The sequence below is a fragment of the Zosterops lateralis genome (assembly GCF_965231275.1).
Source record: "Zosterops lateralis genome assembly, chromosome: 28".
Lineage (NCBI taxonomy): Eukaryota > Metazoa > Chordata > Aves > Passeriformes > Zosteropidae > Zosterops > Zosterops lateralis.
Window position 1 is genome coordinate 1464296 of NC_139788.1, and position 16453 is coordinate 1480748.

Here is a 16453-nt window from a genome sequence, read left to right on the forward strand (position 1 = left end):
GTCTGGGGTGTCCCTGCAGAGCTGGGGGTGACAGGACACCCCATAACCCTGGGATGGGTCCCCAGGCTGTGGGTACAACAACCTGTCTGGGGTGTCCCCATAGGTGACAGGAGACCCCCTAACCCGGGGATGGGTCCCCAGGTTTGGGTACAACACCCTGCCTAAGGGTCTCCCTGCAGAGCTGGGGGTGACAGGACACCTCATCCCAGGGATGGGTCCCCAGGCTGTGGGTGCCCAAGGGTCTCCCTGCAGAACTGGGGGGTGACAGGACACCCCATCCCGAGGACACCCAGGACTCCTGGCAGCCCATCCAAGCCCACCCCCTGCCCTCGGGGCCCCCCAGCCACCCCCCACACTCTGCTCGGTTTCGTGACACGGAGCCGTAATTGAATTATCCCGAATTAGCCGCTGCTGCCCGGGCAGCGCCGCCTGCAAACCATCCTCGAATTCCTGGGCACGGCGCCCGCTCTCTCTCTGCCCTCCCGGCCCTGGGGGGGATATGGGGCAGCCTTGGGGGTCCAGCCAGTCCTGGTGGGCTCAGTGCTTTAGCTGGGACCAGGGGGCAGCGCTGCTGTTGCTGCCGAGCCCCCCGTGGGTGTCCCCAGGGTGGGCTGAGCCCGAGCCAGCCCGTCCCTGCGCCAGCTTCCTCCGCTACAGAATGTACCGAGGCCCCGCGGCCGCGGCCAGGGACACGATGTGCTGCTGCTGCTGCTGCTCCCCGCTCCAGGCTCTGTTTTTCCTGGCCGGGCTCCTGCTCCACTGGCGGCCGGGGCTCTGTCACTCAATGCGGCTTTTGTTCGCTCCCTGCTCGCCTCCCTTCACACCTCCATCCGTCCGTCCGTCCATCCATCCATCCATCCATCATCCATCCATCCATCCGTCTGTCCGTTCATCCATCCCTCCATCCATCCATCCATCCATCCATCCATCCATCCCTCCATCCATCCATCCATCCATCCATCCATCCATCCATCCATCCCTCCATCCATCCATCCATCCATCCATCCATCCATCCATCCATCCATCCATCCATCCCTCCATCCACCCATCCATCCATCCCTCCATCCCTCCATCCCTCCATCCCTCCCCTGCAGCCCTGCAGGAGCCCTCCAGACCTCGTCATGTCTGTGCCCAGCTCTGGTTGTCCCCGGCTGTGACCGTCCCCAGCCCTGCCTGTCCCCAGCTGTGACCGTCCCCTGGCCTCTCCTGCGGCTCCACCAGGGCCTCGTGGGATTTTCCCCTCCCCACCAACACGGTCACGGCTCCCTTGGCAGCGCCTTCCTGACCCCTCCTGAGGTCCCAGATGCCAAGCCCCAGGAGGGAGGAGGTCACTGTCCCTCTCATCCTGCACACAGGGTCACTTGTCCCCCTTGTCCTGCCTCACAAAGTCACTGTCCTCCTCGTCCTACACACAGGGTCACTTGTCTCCCTCATCCTGCACAAAAAGTCACTGTCCCCCTCATCCTGCCCTCAGGGTCACTTGAGGATGTCCCCTTCATCCTGCACACAGTGTCACTGTCGCCCTCATGCTGTCCTCAGGGTCACCGTCCCCCTGGTCCTGCCCACAGCCCCATCCTGCTCTGGGCACAGGCTGGCAGCCTGTGCTGATGGTCCATCCATAACTCGCCCATAGGTGTCATGGGGGTGCAAAGGGGATGTCCCCCTGCCTGGAGCCAGCCCCATCAGTGATGCTGTCCCAGCTGTACAGCATTCCTGCCCTGCCAGGACCCTCAGGGACCCACAGGCACAGGGTGACACCCACCCACAGTGGGGATCTGGGGAGATGGAGCTGTCCACGCAGGAGAGCTGAGCACAGCCATTCTCCATGCCCCCATCCCTTTATCCTCCATCCCTCCATGCGCCCCAGGAACATGCAAACCTCCTCCATCCCTTCATCTCCAAATCCCTTCACTCCCCATGCCTCCATCCCTCTATCCTCCATTCCTCCCCATACCCCAGAAACAGCCAAACCTCCATCCCTGCATCCCTTCACTCCTCATCCCTCCATCCCCCTATCCTCCATCCCTCCCCACATCCCAGGAACAGCCAAACCCTCTCCCACTCCCTCCACCCTATGAATTAAGCCTGGTGGCATCACTCCTGTACCCCCAACCCCCTCTATTTTTGCCCTCCCCATCATTTTTTTGCGGCTGCTCTCTTCCCTGGCAGCAGGAGGGAGGGAGGGAAGAGGGGGGGTCTCCCCTGCATCCGTCTGGCAGCTCAGCCCCTGTCGCCACGGGGGCATTAGCACCAGAGCTGCAGGGAGCTCCCCGGGGAGAAGTAAGTGGATCAAAGGGTTTTAGCAGCAGACGGCTCCCAGACAAATCTGGATCGTCTTCAAGGCAGCCACTTGCGGCTACAAATGCACTTTCTGCCTGCGGCTCCCCCAGCCAAAAGTTTCACACCGGCTTTAGTGTGTTTTTAACCCCTCGCTGCTCCCAACCTGGCTGGATGGGGAGGCTTGACCTGCCCTGGAGCAAGTCCAGCCCTGCAGGAAGAGCTGCATTTGTGCAAAGACCCCATAAAAAAAAAAAAATGGAGTGTCTTGAGCCAGGCAGTGAAACCAGCTCAGACCCCTTCCCTGGCACAGCGACAATGGGGACACTGAGGCACAGGAGCAGGTCCTGGGGGTACCTGTCCCTCCATCCCTGTGCCACCCCCAACCCCTGGCAGGTGTTTTCAGGTGACAAACCCCCCCGTGTGTCCCACCCCACTGCCCGGCCTGTGCAAACCCCCCTTTATCCCCACCCACAGCACCCCCAAAGGTGATGCTGGGGGGCAGCAGGGCAGGGAGAGGCTCTGCTGGATCTGCTGCCATGAATTATTCAGGGCACAGGGATAATTGCTGGAGCCCCCGGTTGTGCTCACTGTCCACACTCAGGAGCAGGATTTGGGCTGTGGGGAGGGCTGGGGACAGGGAGGGGGGTCCCACTGCTGGCCCTCTGTTCCCGGGGTTGTGTCACCATGGGGGTGCCTCAGTGAGGCAGGAGGGGACCCCAGGTATCTGTCCCCTGCTGAGGAGCCACCTCAGCATCCTGCCTGGGGGGTCCTGCCCCAGACCCCTGCAGCTGGGTATCTTGCTGGGACTTTGACAGTTAAACTGGGAGCTTTGGGGAGCCAGACTGGCCCTGCAGCGAGCAGCCACTTCCCAGCCCTGCACCCCACACTGCACAATCCATACCCCAAATCTCCCAGCCCTGCACCCCACATCCCAACTCTCCCAGCCCTGCACCCCACTGTGCACAATCCATACCCCAAACCTCCCAGCCCTGCACCCCACACTGCACAGTCCATACCCCAAATCTTCCAGCCTTGCACCCCACTGTACACAGTCCATACCTCAAACCTCCCAGCCCTGCACACCAGCCTTCCCACACCCCTGCACCCCACATCTCCCCACCTCACTGCCCAATCCCCAGCCCTGGGCTCATCCCCTGAGACCCGCACGGGCAGAGGGGTGTCCCAGACCTCGGGGACCTGCCCAGACCCCACTGTGCATCCTGGTGGTAACCCCATGTCCCCCCACCCTGGGTCCCCACCTCAAAGCCCCCCAGTCAGTGACAGCCCCACCACTGGCACGGGGGCCTGGCAGGAGCCTCCCATTCCTTGGCTGGTGCACTCAGGCTCCAGGACAGAGGGAAAACAAGAGAGGGTCAGCCAAAAAAATCTGCACGGGGGGTGAGCGGATCCTGCCGGGATCCCAGAACTGCCTGGCCTGGAATGGGCAGTGGGAAATCTCAGCCAGGAGGTCCTGGCACGTGGGAGGACACCTGAGAACACGCTGCTGGGAATCTGGGAATGCGGGAATCCTCACCCCATTGCACCCCCAGAGCCACCTGGGATCCATCCCAACTGCTGCTGCTGCTGTGCCATGGGGCCAGAGGGTCAGGGGGTCCCCCCAGTGACACCCCATAACCCACAGAGGGGCTGGGAGGCAGAGCCAAGCACATCAGGACTTGTGGGAATTGGCACAGAGACCCAGCAGAAGAGTGTCCCAGTGCTCACAGTGCACTGGGCTGACTGGGAAACCCCCCGAGGGACAGGGAGCAGTGCCCCAGTGGAGCTCTCCCAGGACCAGATGTTTGGGGCAGAGGCAGCGGGTGAGGGTTTGGGGTTTTCTCTGTGTGGGTTCAGGGTGTGGGGTGCAGGATTGCAGGAAGTGCATGTGGGGTGAGTGCTGCAGGTGAGGTGCAGGCTGCAGGGTTTGGGGGGCAGGATGCAGGGTAGAGTGTGCAGGTTTGGGGGAGCAGGGAGCAGGGTAGAGTGTGCAGGTTTGGGGGAGCAGAGTGCAGTTCTGGGGTGCACAAGTGCAGGCTTTGGGGAGCAGAGTTGGGGTGCAAAGGCATGGGGAGCAGGTGCAGGACAGCAGGCACAGGGTTTTGAGAGCAGGATGAACATTCTGAGGTGCAGAGTTTGGGGAGCAGAGTCTGGGGAGCAAAGCATGGAATGTAGGGTGCAGGATTAGGGGCATAGGCAGAATGAGGGGTGCACGGCACGGGGAGCAGGTGCAGGATAGTGAGTGCAGATTCTGGGGAGCAGATTGAGGGGTGCCAGGTGCAGCTTTTGGGGTGCAGGGGCTGACCTAGCACGGCACAGCCCTGCAGGGAAGTTCATGCCAACGATGCAGCCCCTGCGTGCCTGGGGCCGACATTCCTGCCGCTCCCAGCCGTGCCCCCCACGCCCCACAGCCCACACCCCACCCTCCTGCTGCCCCAGTGCTGCAGGGCCTTGGGTGCCCAGGCCTGCCCTGCCATGCCCAGGCAGGCTGTGGTGCCCTGCCAGCCCTGCTGCTGCCTGCCAAGCCTGGCACAGCTCCCCCAGTGCTGCTGCTGTGTCTGCCCCAGGCACGTCTCCAGCTGCCTGGCCCCGTGTGCCCAGCCCCTGCTCTGTCCCACCTGCCTGGCCCCGTGTGCCCAGCCCCTGTCCCATCCCACCTGCCTGGCCCCATGTCCCCAGCCCCTGCTTTGTCCCACCTGCCTGGCCCCGTGTGCCCAGCCCCTGCTCTGTCCCACCTGCTCCATCCCACCTGCCTGGCACTGTGTCCCCTGCCCCTGCTCTGTCCCACCTGCCTGGCCCCATGTCCCCAGCCCCTGCCCCATCCTACCTGCCTGGCCCCGTGTGCCCAGCCCCTGCTCCATCCCACCTGCCTAGCACTGTGTCCCCTGTCCCATCCCACCTCCCTGGCCTCTACTCAGCACTGCCAGAACACGAAGCACAACAGGCACAACCAGGAGGACGTGGTGGGTTCCAGGTGGGCACTGGGTGGTCCCCACACATGGACAGAGGGTTGGGCATCCCCAGGCAAAGGGGAGCACAGGGGGAGCTCAGCATCCTCCATCCCTGTGGCTGGTACCCGCAGTGCTGGGGACACGCTGCTGTCCTGCTTCTCCTGTTTTCCTTAAAAACATGAAATCCAGTGGGAAGCAGAGCTACCCCCCAGTCCCACAGTCAGCTCCTGCCTTTCACCTGTGAACTCCACTGCCACACACACCTTCACCAACCCAACAGGAGCCGAAATTCATCCCTGAGACAGAACAGAGACAATTTTAACAACCAGCGCCATCATTGCCTTACACCTCGTCAAGGGTGTGAGCAGAAACTCTGAAAAAGAGATTCCTTGTCTTGGCTTTTTTGTTTTCCCTCCAGCTTACAGGTAATAGCCAAGAATGGGCAAACCTTCTTTTAATGGACTCTTAATAATGCTGTAATTTCCCTTTGCACGGAAAGTTTTCCAAACAGTCAAAGATTCAAAACAAAGCAATGATTGTTCCTATTAGCATTAAATTCTACTCTGGGAGAGAGAATAAATCAAGCAAGGGGATTCAATTCAAAACAGAACTATAAAAAATCCAATAATGATTTTTTAATATTAATAAGAAAAATATATTGTTATGCACCCTTAGCATTTAAACTTCTAATCCAATCAGCGCAAAGTGCAGAGATAAATCACAGCCACGGAGGAGAAGGGAACAACCATCAAGCAGGCAGCAATAAAACGCTGTCTTACATCCCTGGGACAGGCAGAGGTTTGACAGTCTCGAAAAAAAAAGTCAAAATTTATAAGTCTGTCGCTCCACCAGCTTGTGAATTTAACAACCCACAGGTTGCCCACATTGCACCTGGGGCAGGGAGGAGATGATGGTTGGTGTGTCCTGGTGGTGGGGCTGGGCAGAGAGAGGCAGAGACGGGCATTTGCCCATCTTCATCCTGCTGGAAAACCCTCTCCCAGCAGCCAGCAGAGCTCCAGCCAGCTGTGCTGTGGGATGGGACAGCTCCCAGTGCCCTGCAACCACCAAAGGAAGCAGACACTGACTGCTAAAGGAGGTCACAGCACTGTCCTAAGCGTGGTCCTAAAAGCAGGGTCACAGTCCTGTTCCCCTGGATGTTTCCAACCCTGCACTATCAAATACATCCAACATCCAAACCTCACTGCACTCCCCCAGCACTCACAGGTGCTGGGATGGAGCCAGGGATGTCCCTACACACCCCGTTCCCCATCCCAGCCCTTTTCCCATCTCCTGGAACTGCACAAAGAACGCGTGGCCGTGTCCCCCTCCTGGGCTGGGAGATGCCCCTGGCTCTGGCAGGGTCACAGTCTGGGAATGACCAGGCCAGGCCTCCCAGCTGTGCCCAGGCTCCAGCTGTGCCATCCCCGCTGGACTCATTATGGATAATGGCACTGCTCCCTGATTGATCGGCTCCAGGTCTAGCAGTGAGCTGGGACAAGCGGTGAAATACCACGAAAAGCTTTCAGAAAGACTCAGCTCTCCCCCAAAGCCCGAAGCTCAGCGCTGCTGCAAAGGGAGGGAAAAGCCGAGCGCTGCACCTGCAGCCGGCGGCCCCAGCCATGCGACAGCCGAGGACAAAAGCCATCTGAGCCATGCAGGGAGTTCCCGGCCGTCTGGCAAAGTGCTGACGCCACCAAGCAGGGCGAGAGGGCGTTTGGGGACAGGGGATGGACACGCTGCTCCTGCTCGGGAGCACCTCAGGGACACATTCCTGCTGGCTCTCCCTCCTGCGAGAGGCTGGGGAGGGGGGGAAAGGATTAATCATGGCTAGAACAGGTCCAAACCTGACATGTTTTGGGGCGTTTCTGCTCCAGTTTGCCTTTAGATGGTTTGGGAGCAGGTGCCAAGTTCATCTCCAGGGTCTGGTACTATATGGGTGACAGGGACACCCTGTCCCAGGGTGGGAAAGCTGCCCCCCAAGCCCTCCTGGCACTGTGCAATGTATTTTAAGGAAATAAATAACAGAGCTGAGGTGGCCACATATTGGGATAGGATATCCTTCCCAATATCCCACCTCTCCCTGCCCTCTGGATGGGATATTCTTTAGCCTGGCCCAATGGATGGCACTGAGAGCATCGGGCTCATGGGCTGCCCCAGCCAGATGGGTCCACAAGCTCCTCCTGTGGGGTTGAGGAGGGGGGAACCCATGTCCCAGCACCCCCACATTGCCCCTCATTCCTGCAAGTCTGGCTGCTGGAGGAGATGCCAGCGATCCCTGGGGCAGCACAGTCACCACTGCAATGTGGCCAGGACTGGAAAGTGCTTGGGGACCTGGAAAGTGGGCAGTGCCACCACTGAGAGCAGTGCAAGGCTTTCCCATGGGGCTCCCAGCAGGACCTGCCACCCTGGCACGCAGCACCCACCCCCCTGCACATTCCTCAGGGAGCTCAGCAGGGCTGGGCACGGAGCTGGCACAGCCCCACCAACACCAGTCTCCTCCACAGCCCAGGGCTGGCCTGGCTGCAGCCTCCTCCCAATCCCACAGGAGATGAGCCAGACTCCCCTGGAGACACCAGGGCTGCCCCGAGGAGGGCGAGGCAGTGGGCAGTGCCAGGGTGTGGAGCTGTGGGGACCAGGATGTGCTTCCCAAGGGTCACTCACAGCCTGACCAGTGGCACCTCCACAAAGTGGGTTTTGGGGAGGAGAAAGGGGGTGAACTTTTGAACCCACAGGCAGGAGATCAGTGCATTACCTTAACGCGAGTTAAAAATAACCGTCTCGTCTCTCGAAATGAGCCTGTCTGCAATTACAGCTTGGCATGTCTGCTCCGGAGCGTCCCCGCGCTGGCACCGCGCCAGGCGCCTGCCAGCAGCCCTCGCCTTTCTTCTCCTCCCTTGCATTTTTTGCAAAAAAAAAAAAAAAAAAAAAAAAGCCCCTTGCATTTTTTGGGGGGGTTTGTTCTGTGTGTTTTTTAATCGGTGGGTTTTTTTTTTTCCTCCCCCATCATCCCAAGTAAATCAAAGGTGGATGTTCAGTGGCCCAGCTTGGGCTATCCCCACCCACGCAGCCACAGCTTCCTAAAGCTGGCAGTGCCTGCGCCCCAAAGCACGGTCACTTTGTGTCCCCAAGGACACTCTGTCCCCTCCAGGACACTGTCACCAGCCCACGCTCCCAGCAGGGAGGTGCAGTGGTCACTAGGAGCCAGCCTGAGGTGTTGGAGGGTCATTCCTGTGCTGCCCTGGCACAGCTGATGCTCATCCTCCTGCAGGGTATGGGCTGAGTGTGTGGGGAGCCTGGCACAGCCTGGGAATAGGGACAGGACACAGGAGGGGACACAGGAGGGGACACATGCCTGTAGGGACTGCAGGTGCCCAGCAGCATCACTGCCTGCACCCCCTGGGATGTGCCCAGCCCCACAAGGCAGCACCAGGAGATCTCAGTGGATCCCACTGCCAGCATCTTTAGGAAATCTCCTCAGCCCTCCAGGCTGCAGGGAGCAGGAGCTGGGCTGCATCCCTGGCTCAGTGAGTACAAAGTGCCACCAAAGCTCAGTGGCAAAGGCCAAGAGCCGCCCTGCTCCAAGCCCTGCTGGGCACGGAGGGATGCACAGAGTGGCACAAGGATCCTGGAGAGGGGAAGAATGAGTCCTGTGTTGACAAAGTGGACACCAGCCACACAAACCCCACTATCAGCCCATCCTGCTGCTGACCCCACCCCACAGGACAGCAGCAGCCCCAGGGGTGGACACCTCCTAATGGAAGTTGTCCCTACCCATGAACAGATTGGAACAAGATGATCTTCAAGCCCAAACCAGTCTGATGATCATTGTGACACCTCAGAGCAGGCAGCAGCTGGGGATGCCCTGGGATGCTGGAGCAATCCCTGCTGGGGAGGAAGGAACCAGCCTGCCTTGGGGGGTCCCCAAGGGCCGGGTGCCTCCTCCTCCCTCCTCCTCCTCCCTCTCCTCCTCCCCGCAGCGGGTGAAAGCGAGCTTTGTGCCGGGGCTTTCAGTTCCCCTGGCTGGCTCCCGGCCAAGGCACCACATAATAATGAACAGATGCTGTCCAAAATGAGCCTGAGCGGCAGACAGGCGAGCCTCCGCGTGTCCTTCCGTAACCCAAAGTGCCTTTCACCTCGGCACTCATCACACACCTTCGCTGGGAGCCCGCGGGAAGTGTCGGGATAATTAAAAGTAAAGTGAGCTGGGAGCAAGGAGCCCACTGGGCTGGGGGTAGAAGGGGAAGCTGCCTCTCCACAGGCAGGGTTGGGGTGCAATGGGGTGTCAGGGCAAGGGGAGACCCACACGCAGCTCCAGAGCATCCCCATGGGAGATTCAAGGACACAGTGGTTGTGAGGCCTGGGTTGAACCTCAAGGATGGGGGTCCAGCCATGCCCAGACCTTGCTGATGGATGGGGAAGGGATGCAGGAGGTGACAGGTGTCCAACCCCACTCCTCTCATTGCCAGCAGCATCCCAGTGAGGGTCCCTGGCCAAGGAGCCCCAGCTCACTCCCAAAACACGCCTGGCCCCACCCCACAGCCTCCCTAAAAAATATTTACGAGGTTTTTTAATTACAAAACCCATTTCCTAGCCCGGGATGCTGGTCCTCCTCCCATCTCAGCACCAGGAAAGCAGAGGGAGGGATGCACGGGGGGAAAGGATGGTGAGAATGCCAGGCTGCAAGCCCTCTCATAGTCCACAGGATCTTAACTCTAGTTTATATTCCAGTGGTTATTAAAAATAAAGGGGGAAGTGGGGGGAGGAAGCTAAGAGCAGAGCAAGCTGTTCATTTGGAGCCTTTCCCTGGGGTTTAATAAAGCCCCACTCGCTTCTGTAGTATCATTTTTATGCTATCATAAAGCCGGACCATTTAGCAGGTTTGTGTTACTTCAGCAGTTAGCGCTGCATGAGAAGAGATTCCAGAAGAAGGGAGAGAGAGAGGGGAAAAAAAAAAGACAAAAAAAAAATAAAAAAATCAGAAGATGAAAACCTCCAAAAGGAGACGGGAAGGAGGAAAGGGGATTCCTCAGAGCCACAGCAGCCCTGCAGCACATCAGGGGGAAGTGAGTGGGTTCCCCCATCCCTGGGCAAAGCTGGGGACAGTGGGGAGACCCCTGATCCAGCCCTGGGGTACTGAAGGGTCAGAGAGACCCTGCCTGTGCTGTGGGGATCCCCCACACAAGGGGATGCTGCACCTGTGGGGACAGGAGAGCCAGGCTGGCTCGTCCAGGAGCTGTGCAGAGCTGGAGCAGAGGGGTTCCCCCAGGTGGAGGAGCCTGCAGCTCCCCCTGGCCCTGCACCCTCCAGGGACTCAACAGGCTCTCCCAGCCCAGGGCAGCTCTCCGGGGAGCATCGGGCTCTCCCTGCTGCTGGAAAAATCTCCATATATGGCGAGGATGGGATCAGTGACCGAGCTGAGCCCAGCCAGGCTGGCCCAAGGGGAGCCCTGACCAGCCCAGCCCACACTCCTGGGGCTGTGCCCACCCCAAGCCTGTGCTGCCCACACTGATAACCCCAGCACAAACAGGATCAAACCTGATGTGCACCCCCAGAGTGAGGTCACCCCAGAGCCATCCTGCCTGGAAGTGCCTCCCACCCCCAGGGGCACCAGGGCTGCCCTCCACCAGGGCAGAGCCATCCCCATCAGTCCCAGGCGCTGGGCTGGAGCCTCTCCAGCCACACTGGGCAAAGCTCCAGAGGCACTGTCCCCATCCAGGCAGCAAAGAGAGCCACAGAGCCAGGAGCTGCTCCCTGGAAGGGGGTGCCCAGCAGGACCCTCCCCTTTGGCCACAGAGAGGGGGAACAGCCTGGAACCCCAAATCCTCCAGCAGCAATAAGAACTCCAACCCTTCTCCCACTCACACACCATTTCCACACCTTTTCCTCCCTAATTCATCTCGGTTCTGCCCTGCAGGAGGAGGCTGGAGCTTGGCAGGGGGGTGTCTGTGCACAGCAGCCCCGGCCCCCCATGCCAGGCACAGCCACCACGCTGCCAACCCGGCAATATAAAGGAGGAGGAGGTGGAGGGAGGGCTGGGAAATTAAGGTTTTCAGCGCTGTCAGAGCCGCATCAAACAGGCATCCACCAGCTGATGGCTTGATTGTTATATTTTGGATGTCAAACCGGAGCAAGCAGAACCCTTTAAAATGCATCAGCGCCGCTGCCTTTCTGACGGAGGGTGTTGGTTTCCCATTAACAAGAGGAAAGCGTGAGCTGGAGCAGAAAACTTCAAGCGCTTTGGAATTGATAAAATAACAACTCCCTAATTAAGCAGAACTGTCAGTCAGCGGGCGCCCGCTGCCCTGCATCGGGAAGCAGCAGCAGCAGCAGCTCCTGGTGCACAAACCCAACAAACCAGGCTTGCACTTCGCGAGGATCAGCAGCCAGAGAATCCCCTCTGTGCTCCCCATCAGACCCAGACAGGTCCTGGTGCTGGTTCTGAGTGGTCCCAAAGCTGGGCATGGCTGGGGGGGTTATGTCACCATGAATGATGTGGGTGCCCCATCCCTGGAAATGTCCAAGGGCAGATTGGACAGGGCTTGGAGCAACCTGGGATAGGGGAAAGTGTTTCTGACAATGGTAGGGGGTGGAATGAGATGAGCTTTAGGGTCCCTTCCAACCCAAATTATGCCAAGATTTTATGGTTTTATGAAACCACGTAATGCAATGCGCAGCCTGGTGGGGAAGGAGAGGCCTGACCCCAAAAACGCAACCCCTGCCAACAGCCTTCCCTTCCAGGAGACAACCACCAGCCTGGGGCACACATTCCTGACACACACCTCAGACACCACAGCCAGGTGTGCACGTTCAGCATCCCCAGGGCCAGCTGGATACAGGAAAGGGGCTGTGAAGGTCCCTCCAGTGCCAGGGCAAGGCAGAGGAGTGGGATTTGAAGTGTTCAGAGCTGAATTGAACACAGCTCTGGGACACCTGGTCTAGTGGAAGGTGTCCTGCCCATTACAGGGGGTGGGATGAGATGGTCTTTAAGGTCTTTTCCAACACAAAGCATTCCATGATCCCACCAAGTCCTGCCAGAGCAGCAGCACCAACACCTGGGGGGACTCTGGGCCCTGAGCCAGGCCCCCAGACCCCACCACTCTGCTCTGTCCAGCACAGAGAGGCCGTGAAGGAACCAAAAAATCAGCAGCTGAGACCTCACTCTGACTCTGCCGTGCTGGGTAATAAAAAGCTGTAGCCCTGCCATGCTTCTCCAGGCCTGGGGCCAGAGGGAAAACCTGCCCAGCACCCTGGGGACTCCCCTGGCACCCAAGGGAGGGGACACCAGGGCAGGGAACAGCCAGGAGGGACCACGGGCTGGGTGGGGAAGGTGTTTAACCCCTGACATGCTGCTGTCTGAGGAAACCACCACGCAAAGGGAGTCTCTGGGTTGTTGCCAGCCCTCACAGCAGCAGCCCCAGCTGGGCACTGGGCACTTGCAGCACCAGGAGAGGCTGCAGGACTCTGCAGGGCACTGCACGGGGCAGTTCTCAGCCCAGCTGGGGGGTTGAAATTCCCCAAAATTGTGTGCAAACCAGGGGGCAAGGAGGGAGGCAGCCACAGCAGGGCAGCCCAGGCAGCAGAGCCACCTGCCCAGAGCCCAGGCAGAGGCAGGGCAAACCAGAGATGGGCCAGGAAAAGGGAGATGGGGTGCACATAGGGGAGCCCACCTGAGCCAGCAGCCCCTGAAAATGCCCCTGGACTCTGAGCCTGTCCTCCACCCTTGCACACCACACAATGTAAAACCCCCAGTGACAAGTGTGAGTGCCTGGGAATCCCTTCACTCTTCATCCCAGCCCGTCCAGAGCCCTGACACACCTCCAGACCCATCAGTGCATGTCCCCATGGCGTGCAAACATTGGGAAACCCTTTTTCCCCAGGGCTGTGCAGATCTCACCACAGGTGGAGGTTTGAGAGGTCCCACCTCCAGACCCCTGACACTTCTCCCTCACTGAGGGGACACCAGCTGCCCTCAGGAGTGGCTTCCCACCCTCCACACAACAGCAGCTCCCACACCTGGACACAGGTGCCACAGCCCAGCCTTCCTGCCCCAGAAGAGCCCTGTTTGCACCCAAGAAGGACCCCCCGAGTCCCCAGGGGAGGCAGGACACCATGCCAGGGCCATGAGGAGCCCCCAGAGCCTGCTGACACACTAATCACACTGGAGGTGACAAGGCTTAGGGGAGGACTTAAAACTGGCTCCTTTTTACTGACACCATCTGGACACAGCCGAGCTCTCCTTTCCCCTTTCTCAGTGCAGAGGGGCAGGGGTGAGCCCAGAGCTGGTACCATGGATCTCACAGCCACAGAGAGGGGAATTCTGCCTGTGCCAGGGAATCCAGAGGACAGAGAGCCAGGGAATGCCGGCTCAGAGCCGTGTGCTGGTCCCCTGGGAAGAAGGCAGGGGATGAGACAGGGGGTTAAAGCTGCTCTGGAGAAGATGCTGGGGAACAGGCTGTCCTGCCAGTCACCCCATTGGCACACGGGGACCTGGCACGGCTGGGAGAGCTGTGGCTGTGTTATCACCCACTGTGTTATCACTCTGTGTTATCACCCACTGTGTTATCACTCTGTGTTATCACTCACTCACTGTACCCCAGGGCTGGCTCACCTGCCACCCCCTACCCTGTCACCACCCCTCGCCCTGACCTCCCCAAGTGACAAGAGTGACAAGCTCACCCCTGTTTTAAAACACACAAACACCACCACGACGAGGCACCAGCTCTGCCCAAAACTTGACCGAGCCTTTATCCCCCCAAACCCCCCCTGGCTGCTCCGGGAGAAACCTCCGAGCTCTGGGAGAGAGAACAAAGTTGCTCTGGGCTTGGGATAAAGGGTCAGGTACCTTCCATCCGGCGGAGCTGTTGCTGTCTCCTTTATCCTTAAAGTAAGGGACGTATCGCACCATCCAGTCGTAAATCTGGGAGAGGGTGAGGCGCTTCTCGGGCGAGCTCTCGATGGCTTTGGTGATGAGATCGGCGTAGGAGAGGTTTCCCCAGGCGTTCCGCCGGGAGGTTTTGGCCTTGCGGAGCTGCCCCACGTCCCCTCCGGGGGGCGGCGGGGGAGCGGCGGCCGCTCTGCGCTCCAGAGGGGCGTTCTCGGCCCCCTCCCCTCCGGCCGCCAGCGCTGGGGGTCCCCCCGAGCCCCCATCCTCCTCCTCCGCCAGCTCGGGGTGGGGGAGAGGCCAAGTGCAGGAGCGGGGCCGGCTCTGCGGCTCGAAATCCGGGTCGATCTCCACCTGATGCGCCTGGAGCTTTTCTTCCATGGTGGTTTCCCCGCTGGCACCGCACAGCCTCCCCCCCCCCCCCCAAACAGCGGAGTTACGGGCGGTTTCCACCCAAAAAAAAAAAAAAAAAAAAAAAAAAAATCCCCAAACACACAACAAAAAACCCCAAAATCTCGAGAGGGAGGAGAGGAGTGCGAAGGCGGGCTCCCTGCCCGGCTGGAGGGGAGAAGGGAAGGAGGAGGCGCTCGGTGTGTGAGTCCTGGAGGGGGGAGCCCCGAGGAGTCCGGAGAGCCCCGAGAAGTCCAGGGGAGCCCCGGTCCGGCGGCTCTAGGAGGCGGCAGTGCCCGGCCCCGCGCCGGGAGCGCCCAGCTCGGGGGGCACACGCTGCATGGTCCTCGCCCGCCTCTCTCCAGCCCGGCCCCGAGCAGCGGGGCGGGCAGGGTGGGATGGTTTTTGGTTCGGATCTGGTTTTGGTTCGCTGTTTACCAGCCGCGGAGCTCCGGAGCGCTTCCCGGCGGGCAGGGCGCGGGGGCGGCCGCATCCATCGGGCTGGCGGCTCGCTCAGCCTGCAACAGATGAACCGGAGCGAGCGGCGGCGGCGGCGGCGGGGGGCGGCATCCTCGGCCTGGGGGGGGCACCTGAGCGGGACGGAGATAACGGGGAGCCCTCGGCGGCGCGGCGCTAGGGCTGGCGGATCGGTGGAGCCATGCTGGAGGGCGGCACGCACCTGACAGCGCCGGCCGGGAGGGGCGGCGGCACCGGCGGCACCGGGCGGCTCCCGCCCCTACGCCCCCCCGCTCCGCTCCAGCCGCCGCGCACCTGCCCGCCGCCGCCGCCGCCGCCGCGCTGCCGCCACGGCGCGGGCGGGCCACATGCTGGGGCGGCTCGTTCCTTCCTTCCCTCCCTCCGCCGTGCCCGATCCCGAATGCGGGCGCCGCCGTGACACGGGGGGAGGGCCCGGAGGGGCGGGGGGAAGGAGGGAGGGCGGGGGAGGGGAGCGCCCCCGCGGCTCTCGGGGCGGGACGGAGCGGAGAGCCCCGGCACCGAGCCCCGGCCCCGCTCCCCGCACCGCGATCCCCCCGCCCGCCCCGGGCCGCGACCCCCGCCCGGCCCCACGTGCGCCCCGGGCGCCCCCCATTGTTGCCCCGGGCCGCCGCCGCCGCCTGATTGGCTGGAGGGGCTCCACGACCACGCCCCCCTTCCCGCTGATTGGGTGGGCGCCGGCGGGACGCTCCGCGCGCGCGGGGGGGGATGAATGGGGGGGAGGGGGGAGCGGCCCCGCCCCTCGTGTGACGTCACGGGAGCCGGCTGCATCCGCGCGTCACCCCGGGCAACGCGGGCGCGCGGCGGGACACGCCCCTTTACTACGGGCCACGCCCCCGCAGCGCCGGCGGGGAGACCCCGGGCGGGCCCCGCCCACCGCCCTTAGCCACGCCCCCTCAGGGAGGACACGCCCCCTTCGCTCGGGACACAGCCCCCGCCTACATTGGGGGCGATGGGACCCTGATGCTGATCCCAATGCCCATCCCAATCCCAATCCCGATCCCAGACCCCCAGTGCCCGTGGGGTCTGACCCGCGCAGCCCACCCGCCCCGGCAGGACAGGACAGGACTGGACAGCACAGGACAGGACTGGACAGCACAGGACAGCGCTATTCCCTCCCCTCGGGCGCTCTGCCAGGTGCAAACCCCGCATGGCGCACCCACCTGCAGCTCTCACCCTGTACCCCCTCACTGGGGACATTCGCTTGATCCTTGTCCCCTGCATCCACCTGCACCCCAACATCCTCCTCCTCCTCATTCAGCCCTTGGGGACACACCCCGGCACTGCAGGCACTGGGGACAGAGGTGTCCCACCTTTGTCCCTTCCCCACCACCTCATGGACCCTCCTGCCTCACAGTCCCCACTCTGTCTGTCCCCACCTGTCCCTGCCCTCCAGCCGTGCCTGGGTAACGCTGTCACTCATTTCCCCGCATCTCTCTGCTCTTTGTCACCCTCGGTG

At 61.3% G+C, this 16453-nt stretch overlaps 1 protein-coding gene across 1 annotated transcript in view; it reads right to left on the reverse strand.

The window, feature by feature from the left end:
* The window catches only part of FOXO6 (forkhead box O6), a 32950-nt gene extending 17988 nt beyond the window's left edge, over positions 1 to 14962 (reverse strand). Inside the window, exon 1 of the mRNA XM_083879263.1 lies at positions 14071 to 14962. Coding sequence (XP_083735389.1) covers positions 14071 to 14490 — 420 coding nt within the window. The 5' untranslated portion in view covers positions 14491 to 14962. The remainder of the gene's footprint in view (positions 1 to 14070) is intronic.
* Between the last annotated feature and the right edge of the window lie 1491 nt (positions 14963 to 16453).